The sequence below is a fragment of the Artemia franciscana genome, unplaced genomic scaffold (assembly GCF_032884065.1).
Source record: "Artemia franciscana unplaced genomic scaffold, ASM3288406v1 Scaffold_209, whole genome shotgun sequence".
NCBI lineage: Eukaryota > Metazoa > Arthropoda > Branchiopoda > Anostraca > Artemiidae > Artemia > Artemia franciscana.
This window is the reverse complement of record NW_027063105.1, coordinates 1,307,521-1,319,608: the sequence shown is the minus strand read 5'-3', so window position 1 is coordinate 1,319,608 and position 12,088 is coordinate 1,307,521. Positions and strand designations below refer to the sequence as shown.

General features: G+C 33.5%; 1 protein-coding gene across 1 annotated transcript in view; it reads left to right on the top strand.

Moving 5' to 3' along the window:
- LOC136042818 (uncharacterized) overlaps positions 1–7,322 on the top strand; it is an 87,317-nt gene extending 79,995 nt beyond the window's left edge. Inside the window, exons 4-6 of the mRNA XM_065727755.1 lie at positions 375–579; positions 2,820–2,881; positions 7,271–7,322. Of these exons, the coding sequence (XP_065583827.1) occupies positions 375–579; positions 2,820–2,881; positions 7,271–7,322 (319 nt within the window). The remainder of the gene's footprint in view (positions 1–374; positions 580–2,819; positions 2,882–7,270) is intronic.
- Positions 7,323–12,088: the final 4,766 nt, after the last annotated feature.

The following is a 12,088-nucleotide window of genomic DNA, read 5'->3' as shown; positions in this document are numbered from 1 at the left end:
AAATTTTGTAAAATTCCTTTACTGAATTTGAGAAGTGACCAAATCCCCGTCTAGATTGTGAAAAACACGCTTTGTCCCCCCCCCCACTTAAAATTTCATAGATTGACGCCATTGAAAGAACGTGTTTTACTAACGTCGAATGCAGAAACTACATATGGTTTTTTAAATTATGATATTTCAAAGTCTCCACTGCGGGATTTTTACAATTGTACACTTCTTGAATTTCTTATGGCTTGAGTCAAATTCTTTGCTTGAGCTCAAAACCATGTTTTTAGGTGTCAGTAGCTGCTACGGTATTTTTTTTTAGAAAGCTGAGGTGATCTATATGCTTCTCATATGTCATATCTTTTTACCATTAATTTTCTCTTTTTTAGACAAGAAGAGAAACACAGCACACCAGGTTTAATAAGAAAGCTGAAGCTTTCTGGAGAGCTTAGATCAAAACTGGAAATGGCACATTCTAAGAAAAACTCAAAGCAGAAACAAGTGAGAGAAGAAGGAAGCACCGAAGAAGATAGTTCTCAAGGTTCCGTCATAAAGCTCTCTGAACATGAAAACTGCTGCTTGAAAAACAACTCTGTAAGTTTTCCATGGATTATGCAAATGGCTGTAGCAAAGTACTTATTAAGCCATGTGCTAATTGCTGTATTCCTACTACTACTAATGCTACTAGCAACTCAGAGCAGCACCAAGCCTCCCAAGGCCAACACAGCTACGCACGCTCCTCCCCCATCTTAGTCTATTCAAAGCCTCTTTACACCTTCTCAGGAAGTTCCAATTTCCCTTAAGTCTTCTTTATGACATCCTCCCGCTCCAACCGCACGCGATTTGCTCTCCTTTTATAATTGATGTATCGGCTTTTCTTAATCGGTGAATAACGATAATAGTATAAATAGTGTGAATACGCTAACAATGCTAAAGTATAATATTTGTCTATTTTCTATTCATCTTAGTAGTGAAGCCTTAACTGGTTAAAGATTTGGAATGACTATTGGGTCTGAGGGAAGGTGTGGCCTGTTTTTATCATCTTATACCAATACCTTGTTAGGAGACTGATAATATATAGTAGGACATGGTGACTTCGAATTATGGAATAAGACTAGACAAAATATGTTATTTGTAATTTTATTATAGCCTTTGCGATGATCCTTACTATCGCCGCAGAAGGCTCTACATCCTAGTAAAGAACGAAGCCAAGTCCTTTGTAGCCTAAAATTTATAACTGTCAAGTCTTCACTTCAGAATCTGCGTTTTGATTTAGTCTGTTGGAATTTAAATAAATGGAAAAATAAATATTAGATAGGTTTGCTCAGCAAAAAAAAAAATAACTCACCATCTTAAAAAGGGTCTAATTCAATCAGCAAACAGGACAACGTTAGCATACGAAGACTTTTTATTAATAAATCAGCCCCTAGGCTAAGGCCCACAATTTATGAAATTTATCGTTTGTTCACTGATAGGTATTATATTAGAAAAGGAGGTGGGAATGTTTGATCATGAGTTTCTATTTGGCATGAAACTGTCAGGGATTCTTCCCTGGCAGTAAAAAGCACGATTTGTTGGCAGTGGGCATTCAGGGGGCTCGGACATCGTTTTAAAACTTTTGTCCCTGATCAGTTTCAAAGTGTTGAACGTTATAAAAGACACAGTATGAAAGCGATATAACATGTTCGATTACAACTTTTTGCATAATATCCAACGAATAAAATTTGTACGCACAATTCAAATAAAGAGCGACATATAACTCAAAACGGAAAAAAAAATACCATGATTGTGAGGGGGGCTCTCAATTACTTGTTCTTTATCCTAAGTCTTTATCTTTTCCACCTATGTCTCAAGTATGTACCAATTTTCAAAGAGGCATGAGAATAGAAGAGTTTATGCACTCGCATTTGCTTTAAACATTATCTTTTAATTTAATCACTTTTTATGGTAATAGGTAAATACAACACCTTTAATTGCCAACTGGCTTTATTTGTAGCATTCTACATTGCTCTAAGTTGAATAGCTGCCTTTGCTTTATTGGCATTCTTCTTACGCCATTAAATTTCATTACTATTTCTTCTTCTTCCTCTTTGGGTATTCGTAAGTACGTACATTTGAAGCAGGAGATACCTAGAGGCTACTTTTCTTTCTTTTTTCACATTCCATTTTTCTTTGTTTTTGTTTTTTCGACTTTGAATTTAATGTTGATCTGGGTTTTAAATAAATTAAGTGATAAAATTGGGAGAAAAGTCATTTTAATATCTTGAAACATTTATTGGAACCAATACTTCTAATAACTAATGGAAGTAGGGGGTGAAAAGTTAAAGGAATGAGGTTGAAGTGATCTTTTAGAATAGCCTAAATTTTTTTATAGAACTCTTGGAAGGTTCTTTGAAAACAGGTAAATTATTTTTAAAAGTGAGGTAAGGTAAAAAAAATAGTAAGTAAGGTAAGATAAAAATTAATTAATGTGGAAGAAGGTAAATGTATGGTAAGGTAAAAAGAAAAAGCAAGGAGTATAACTTCAAGCGTGATGATCCCGGCAGCCCCTTTTTTTGGCAACAGCATTTTTATCTCCTTACAAAATCTTTTTGGTAAAATGTGAAAAAATGTTTTTCTAGTGTTTATTGTTTGTTCTTTGTAATTCAAGTAAGTTACAATACGAGGCATAAACTTTACAGGCTAACAAATAGGGACAAAATTGATTCTATTTTTGTGAAATCATCCAATTCTACAGTGTTGTCACTATTTTGAAGGTTCTAGCCAATTACAAACTTCAACAAAAAACAAAATTTTGACCTTGTTTTTTTTTATAAATTTCTTTTTATTTTCAGATGGATGAAGATGGCAGAGTGTTGAAGAGATTGAAATTATCACACGGATTAGAAGTGAAAATGTAAGCTGAAAAGTTTCAATTGCTGATCTTTGATCTTCACTAAGAGAGAGAGAGAGAGAGAGAGAGAGAGAGAAAGGTTTATTTAAACAACAATCGTAGCTCAAATGACTAATTTGATGTTGAAATACAAAACTTGTTATTAGGCACTATCATATATTGACTGACGTAAAAAAAGGGACGAAAGCGTTCTGGTAGCGATTTGTCCGAGCACACACTGGCACAAATTTTAGCTTCTGTCTCGTACGGCTGACTGTCAGGGCTGCTGGTGGTACAATGTCACGGTGAGCAGGGTTAGACAGCAGCATTTTACCAAACCTCTGGATAAGGTTACCCAAACGGAGTTCCAAACTTTGGTGCTCAAGGGTTAGCAGAGAATCATGGTGGGAAATGTCTCTATTACTCAGGATGTTCCTGGTCGCCCTTTTAGACTGACTCTAGTTCCTGCAATAGATAGGTGGTTCTTAATACTGACGGGCCCCAGACGGGACAGGCGTATTCAAGTATGTGGCGTACGTAGCACAGGTATGCCCGTAGAAGACTGTGGGCGTTGCACCCGAAGCGGCGCGTTTTTCAAAGGGTTTGCAGAGATGTGTTTCATTTACAGGTCACACTATTAATATGGGTAGTAAAGGTGCTATCATGTGAGAAAATGATACCTAGTATTTTCATCTCACGCACAACAGGGAAAGGAATTTCAGGGGGGACGAAGTCTCTCTTTAGCAGGTTTAGTTTAAGTATTTTTACTTAACAGAGTTAATAGTCGATTTTGTATCAGAGCACTGTGAACTTAGTAGATCTCGGTTTCGTGATTTCAGAGAATTGTAAAAAAAATGACTTTCTCTTTTTTGGCTTTGTTGAGATATATTTGATTTTTTTTTTTATTCGGCAAAACCCTCTCAATTTACTAGTGCCAAGCTCAATTTAGTGTCCATGAGTTTGGTGGACAGAGGAATAAGTTCTACTCCATCCCCTCTCTATCCCAAACTGATATAAATAATTACATCACAATAGTCACAATGAATAGAGTTAGTAAATTTACACCCTAACGTTATAAATGTGATTTTCAGTGTGACTATTGTCACTAATCCTAAACGTCATAAATATAAGTTTTAACGCTATAAACGTCAAAAAAAGATTAAACGAATAAAGGTATGGCTCCAGGTGAGTAAGTAATAATATTTACAATCAAAACACCTGGACTATCCTTATTTCTATTTTGCTTAAAATAGATACAGAATGGCAAGAGATTTTTTTTTAGTTTGAAATATTTTTGGTTTACCTTCAAATTCCCTCGTCAACCTCACTTTCGTTTTATTTCCTCCTCTACAAAATCAATTCATATAGACTTGATCAAGGCTATTTTTCTCATTCTCTCTTTCTTTCCTTTTTTCTACATAATCATTTCATAGCTTTACAGTGCTGGGTGTATATTACTACCTCATTTTTATTTATTTATTTTTTCTTCTTTTCTTCAAAACCAATTGAATAGCATAGAACCAGTAATGCTTTCGCAGAAAACTGTAGTGAAATATTGCAAATCTTTTATTCTAATTCGGTTATAGAAGTTATAAGTTAGTTCAGGTAGATAAGGGGTAATCGGTATTAAAGTAGGAGGAAAAAGGAAATTTGGTGCTTTCTCTTTCCGCTATCTGCGGGAGAATAATTTCAAAATGGGACCTTCCCGCGTACATATAAATTAAAAAAAGCAGTTCGAAGTGTCCAATATAGAAGTAAACTACAGTTATTTCTTAAATTAAATATTTTGGTTTTTATTCTTCGATTTTTTTTTTATTTTCGCTCAAAAATTCATATTTTTCTCCTGCTAACCCAAGCTATTTAGCGATAAGAATATGAAGTTTTGGTCAGGTCTGTAAATTCAGATGTTGAATGAAGAATTTTTGCTTTTGTTAATTTAGTCCATTTGAATTAATCAAGAAATCATTCCTATTTGAACTCATTCGAGGCTTCTAATTAATTTTTAATCAATGCTTGCCGCATTACAATATGTCGCGGTTGAAATAAACAAATTTTATTTAATTTTTACGTTAAGAACGAATTTTTACTAAGACACGAATTTACTACGTTTTTGTACATAAATTTACATCTTTATACATTATTTTATTCGATGAATAGGAATTTTATATGTTAGACAGTCGTTAGGTATAATTCTGAAACATTGGGCTTCGAAAAGTTAAGGAAGATAATCTAAATTTTTTCATTACTATTTTCAAAGTAGTTTTGTGTACTCACTTAAGCAACTGTACATTTCAAAAAAGGCTGAAATCTCAGGAGTGAAATTGAAGATGAGTATCCACAGCTCTGGCTGGCTTGGAGCAGAAACGATTTGTTAATATTAGTTGTAGTATATTCTTCAATAGTGATGCTCTCTAAGTACTAATGCATGGTTCTGAAAGGTTGGCGCTGAAAAAACTGCTAGAAAAAAGAGTCTGAAGTTTTAAATATAATTGTCTTTGACGAATTCTGGAATCACCTAGATGGACAAAATTACCAACTCATTCATTAGAGAGAAGACTAAACAGCCACTCTTTAAAGTCTTTATTGATAAAGTCATAAGCTGTTTGCAGCTATAGCGGGGGTATATGGTTAGAATGGGTTGCAATCGCATTCCTAATGATGTTTGTTGTTGAACTCATCCTGGAGTTTGACTTCTTGGGCGACAGAAGGTTATACTTGGAAGATGCCTAGAAAAGACGAAGTACTCTCAAGAAAAGCCCTTGATGATCTTTGGCTGAAGACACCGGAGAGGTTTTCATGGAAGGCATCGTTGCCACCTTTTGCTCCGACCGACGTAGGAAGTCCTAATTCTAAGGAAAGTAATATCCTTTGTGTTTGCGAAAAACTTTTGCTTGTAACATTTTCCATTATTTTCTTTTACAAATTTCTAATCGAATTTTTCTACTTAGGTCTGCACAGCTGACATCCCTATCTTCTTATTAGGGGTGAGAAAAATCTTCGTTACTCATTGTGATAAGGCTATTGAGCAATTTTATGCTCTGATTTCGTTGCTAGATGTTTTTATCTTCTTTTTAAAGGCTCTCGAAAGCTTTTTGGATCATTGCCAAAAGGCTAATTGCACCATTTACTTTTCATTTTTGGTTGATATTTTCTTATTCGCCAAAGGATATTCGCTCATTGCCAAAGAACAGTTTAATATTCTGTTTTCGGTTGTTGAAAGGTTCATGAAAGCGTTTTTGCTTATTGCTGAAAGGCTAATTGAACGATTTAATCTTCCCTTTTTTTTGGTATTTTCTTGTTAAAGATCTGTAAAATCTTCTTTGCTGGTTGCCAAAAATTGATCAAACAATTTAATATTCAGCTTTTGGCTGCTATAGGCTGTTTTACTTTTATTTCTTAAAAAAAAATTTCATTCCCAAAAGGATAATTAAACAATTACTTGTTTTATTTTCGGTTGCTATTTTTTGTTAGTGGTTTTTGAGGTACTCTTTGCTCATGTCCAAAAAAGCGATTGAACAATTCAATATTGTGCTTTTGGTTGTTATAGGCTATTATTATTTTTTTTAGAGGCTCGTGAAAGCTTTTTTGTTCGTTACGAAACGGGTAATTGGACAATTTAATATTCTGTGTTTGGCTGTTATAGTTTGTCGTCTTTTTGTTAATGGTTCTGAACTCTTTTTTTTCTCATTGCCAAAATGCTAATTAAACAATTTTATGTTCTGCCTTCGACTGTTATTTTCTTGTTAGTGGCTTGTAAAATCTTCTTTATTCATTAGAAGAAAAAAAAACTGAACAATTTAATATTCTACTTTATAATCATTTATAATTTATAATCTTCTTGTTATAGGCTCGCTGCAAGCTGGACAATTAAATATTTTATTTTTTTGCAATATTTTTGCTAGAGGTTCGTGAAATCTTTTTTGCTCATTACAAAAAGAGTGGTTGAATAATTTAATATTCTGTTTTCGGTTGTAATAGGTTTTTAACTTCTTGATAAAGATTCGTGAAAGCTTTTTTCTCAAGAAATATTTCAATTATATATTTTTGGTTGCTATTTTCTTGTCAGATACTCATGAAATCTTCTTTGCTCGTTGCCAAAGGGATAATCAAACAGCTGAATAGTCTGTTTTTGGTTGTTATATTTTCTTATTACATGTGCTTAGGAGTTTTTTTTTTGGGTTTTCACCAAAGGCTAATTGAAAAATTTTATATTCTGTTTTTGGCTATTATTTTCTCGTTGTGACCTGTTATGTCATTTTTGCTTATCATCTAAAGTATAATTAGACAGCCTAATATTCTATCTTTGGTTGTTATGAGTTGTTATTGTCTTGTAAGAGAATTACAAATTATCTTTTTAGCTCATTGCTAAAAGGCTGTCTTGATAAGCTAGTGATCTATTTTTGATTGCTATAGGAGGATGAGACGGATCGTGTTCAGCGCATCAAATACTAGATCAGCGACCTAGATCATCTTCATCTCCGCCAAATAGCTACTATAGCCCTAGCACAACTCCAAACTTGGAAGCAAGGAAGATATCTGAAAGCTATATGAGCAGAAAATTTTCGTCCCAGTCACAGCTTATTGATAAATCAAATTTTATAAGCCGTAAGTTGCTTTCTATTCATAATTAAATAAAAAAAAGTTTTTTTTTAATGAAAGTAAGGAGCAACATTAAAACTGAAAACGAACAAAAATTACTCTCTATATGAAAGGGGCTTTTCCTCCTCAACGCCCCACTCTTTACGCTAAAGTTTGACTCTTTCTCTTAGCTCTATTTTTAAAACAATAAGAAACGTTAGCGTAAAGAGCGGGGCGTTGAGAAGGAAAAGCCCCTTTTATATACGGAGTGTTTTCTGTTCGTTTTGTTTTAATGTTGCTCCTTACTTTCATTTAAAAAAACTTGTTTTTTTATTTAATTTCTGAACGTTTTTTAATTAATGCATGTATTGATCTTGGCTCTCCGCACATAAATAATTAAAAACAATTTTGTATATTAATTATTTGTAATTAATCGGAAGATTTTGGAAAAAAAGAGCGAGGGAGGAGGCCTAGTTGCCCTCCGATTTTTTGATTACTTAAAAAAGCAACTATAACTTTTAATTTTTTACAAACGTTTTCATTGATAAAAAATAAACGTAACTTACAAATTAACTTACATAACGAACTTCTATATTCGTAAGTTTTTATAGCGTATATGAGCGGGTTCAACCCTCGTCGATACCTCGCTCTGTACACTGAAGCTTAAATTTTGTCCCAATTCCTTAAGAATGACCTCTGAATCACAAAGGCCGTAGAATAAATAGTTGAAATTACTAAAAATACTTTAGCATTAAGAGTGAGGTATAACGAGGAAGTAAACCCTTCATATGCGTAATAAGTTTTGTTCTTTTTAAGTTTTGATGCTGCTCCTTACTTTCAGTAGAAAAAACTTTTCATATTTATTTTTCATTGTTTTTTCAAATAATGCAAAAAAAATTCTGCGCCCCCTTGTTGAAATTCTCTTCCCCCATGAGAAGTTTCTCCATGGAAATATCCTCCCACGTACCCCCCTCTCAATTCTCCCCCCTAAACCAAAAAAAAACCCTGAAAACATCTGTACACTTCCAAGTAACCATTACTATATGTAAACACAGGTCAAAGTTTGTAACTTCCAGCCCCTCCCATGGGAACTGTGGGGGAGTAAGTCGTCCCTAAAGACATAGTTATTTGGTTTTTCGACTATGGTGAATAAAATAGCTATTTCAGAATTTTTATCCAGTGACTTTGGGGAAAAAATGAGCGTGGGAGGGGTCCTAGAGGCCTTCCAATTTTTTGGTCACTTGAAAAGGGCACTAGAACCTTTAGTTTCCGTTAGAATGAGCCCTCTCGCGATATTCTACAACCGCTGAGTTGATACGATCACCCCTGGAAAAAAAAACAAACAAAAAAGCAAATAGACACGCATCCGTGATCTGTCTTCTTGAAACCTCTACAATTAGGTTTTCTGATACGTTGAATATCATGGTGTGATTTTCGTTAAGATTGTATGACTTTAGGGGGTGTGTTTTCCCCTATTTTCTAAAATGAGGTAGAGTTTCTTAGGCTCGTAACTTTTGATGGGTGTAACTGATCTTGATGAAACTTATATATTTATAATTAGCATTAAAATGCAATTCTTTTGATGTAACTATTGCTATCAAAATTCCATTTTTTAGAGTCTCAGCTACTATTGAGCCGGGTCACTGCTTACTACAGTTCGTTACCACGAACTGTTTGAAAAAAAATTTAAGAACATTTTTTGCTAGTTTTGCCTTAAAAACATCAATGATCCACCTATGATCTGTTTATTTCAGTCTTTATCAATCTATAATCAGATTCTATAGACCTTAAGTTGCTTTCTTTTCTTAAAAAAACAAAAAACAGTTTTCTTATATGAACATTTTTTGCTAGTTTTGCCTTAAAAACATCAATGATCCACCTATGATCTGTTTATTTCAGTCTTTATCAATCTATAATCAGATTGTATAGTCCTTGAGTTGCTTGCTTTTCATAAAAAAAAAAACAACAAAAAAACAGTTTTCTTATATGAACATTTTTTGCTAGCATTGCCTTAAAAAAGTGGAGTTTCAGCTTTATGATCATCAATAACCGACCTATGATCGGCCTATAATTAGATTTTATAGACTATGAATTGTCTTCTTTTGTTTAAAATCTTCTTTTCTAAAAAGAATTTTTTTTTGTTTACCTAAAAAAGTGGCTTTGCAAGGTCATTGTCATTAATAATTGACTATATATAATTAGCAGCCTCCGTGACCATAGAGAAAAATCGTATATGCAAACCTAAATATTTGTGTACATTAACGCGTTGAGGTCGTACAAATGTCAATTGTAGCTGGCTCATAATTTAGAACAATAGAAGTCAAATCTTGACGCCATGAGTTTGAGCTTGAAGATGGTGATTTTTAATGTTGTTTTGGGCTATAGTTGCATTTGTGGAGAACAAAAATCGAAATTAGGCTACATAGTAGGTGCAGATGGATGGATGGAATTTGACTAAAGGGGAGGTGTGTTTTTTTTTTCTCTTAAGTACGTCTTTCAAGGTCATAGCTTCGCCAAATCTGTTCTGTTTTGTCTAATGGAGGAGGGAATGAAGTTAAAGTGTCAGGGCCAGTCTTTTTAAGCTCAAGGGGGAGTGGGAGGTGGCGAATGTTTCTCTTTATGGATAAAGAATACGACTAGGGGGATGCACCCGCCTAATAGGAGATTGTAAGTTTACACCCTGAAATGTAAAGACCTGTCTAGCCTGAAAGTTGCTTTAATACAGCAAAAGAGTTAGAATGAAGAGTATTTTTAAGGTCTTTCTAAGTTGAACCTGCAGGCGATAAATTTAAAGTTCTGACTGAAAACACCTTTAGCACTAACTACAATCGTTCAATGCAACCATGAAATAATTATGCAACTACAATTATACAGCTCGAGACAGCCATAGCATCCAAATCTAGCCGTTAGAAAAAAAAATATCTTCTTTCTTAATCCTTCTTTTCCAATTTAATTGTGTGTATTCCCGAATATATTCTTGCAATTACCCCTTCCCCTCCCTATATTTTGAAAAATGCCTTTTTGGTGTTTTTATTGACCCCCCCCCCTTCTAGATATTTATATCTGCTTTTTATCTTAATTAAAAGAAATTTGAAAAAACCTTGTCTGAATAATTCAGATTCATATCTGAATCTTAGAATTTGATCTACGTAAAGGTGTTTGACTAACAAATTACACTGATATTTCATATCAATATATTTACCAAATACAACGAAAAAAAAATTGAGATGGTGTGGTCTGGGAATTTCTGGGCTGAAAAAAGGTCTAAAAAAGTCACAAGACACCCCCCTCTCTAGATATTTATATCTGCTTTTATCTTAATTAAAAGAAATTTGAAAAAAACCTTGTCCTCCCCCCTGTCCCTTGCTGAATAATTCAGATTCATAGCACAATCTTAGAATTCTAATCTACGAAAAGGTATTTGACTAGCAAATTATACTGATATTTCATATTAATATATTTACCAAATACAACGAAAAAAAATTGAGATGGTGGGGTCTGGCAATTTCTGGCCTGAAAAAAGGTCTAGAAAAGTCACAAGTTTGATAAAATTTGCTCAGAGCCTGAATATTTGCTAAGATTTCATGTGAGTGATGCCGTATTTATGTACGTTTGAAGAGCCAAAATTATGTCGTTTTTCCTTAGGAGTGTCCGTATGGTTTTGACATGCAAAAAATTCACAAGATGATTAATTACTCTGTATGGGTAAAGAAATAACCCGATAATCATGCTATTGCGCAATTTAGATATTTCAGAAATTACAATAAAATACAGGACGCGTTATTTTAGTGTCTGCGAAGGATAAACTGGAAAGATGAACTGAACTCATGCCTGAATATCTTAATTCAACTGACATTTTCCGATTAGCCACTATATGACTTGACACCAAAGAATAAAACGATTATGCCAAATACACAATTTAGATATTTCAGAGAGCAAAGGTATTGGAACATTTCTTGTTGTTACTGAATTATAAAAAAAATAAAATTACAGCAAAAATATAACGACTGGAGGAAGAAGTTTTTTAATATTTATGATGTCTTACGAAACTACGCATTAATTTGAATGAATCCGAACAGCTAAAGCAAAAACCACGGAAAAATCTGTGAGGTACTGATGCACGAAGATGAAGTGCAATGAGATCTATGTCTAGAAGACATGGGTCATCAAGCAAGGAAGCAAATACCAAATGAAAATAATAGACAAAGAAATCTTTGGTTATAAGAAAAGCGACAGGGATGATCACATCAAATCGTTAGCAAAATCTGCGATTAGAAGAGAAGCAACAGTGAGAATCACAACATGTTCCAAGATAAAAAAAATCCTATAAAATGGATGATTCCTTGATGAGTTAACAGGAAGGAGGAATTGAAATCAAACCAGAGTTTCTTAATTTATTTGAAATTGCTGATTGAACACCTCATGATTCAAAACTGAAGAATAACGCGATGATTAAGCTAGTGCGTGATTACTGAATCAAATATACAAGTCTACCGCGTGCCGAGGCTTGGGCAAAGCCCAGGAATCCATTATTTAAATAACTAAAATATAAAATTAACATATGAATTTAATAAAAATTATTTAAATCGATTTTTATTAAAATTTATTTATACAATATAAAATCTTGTCATATGTATAATATAATATAAAATT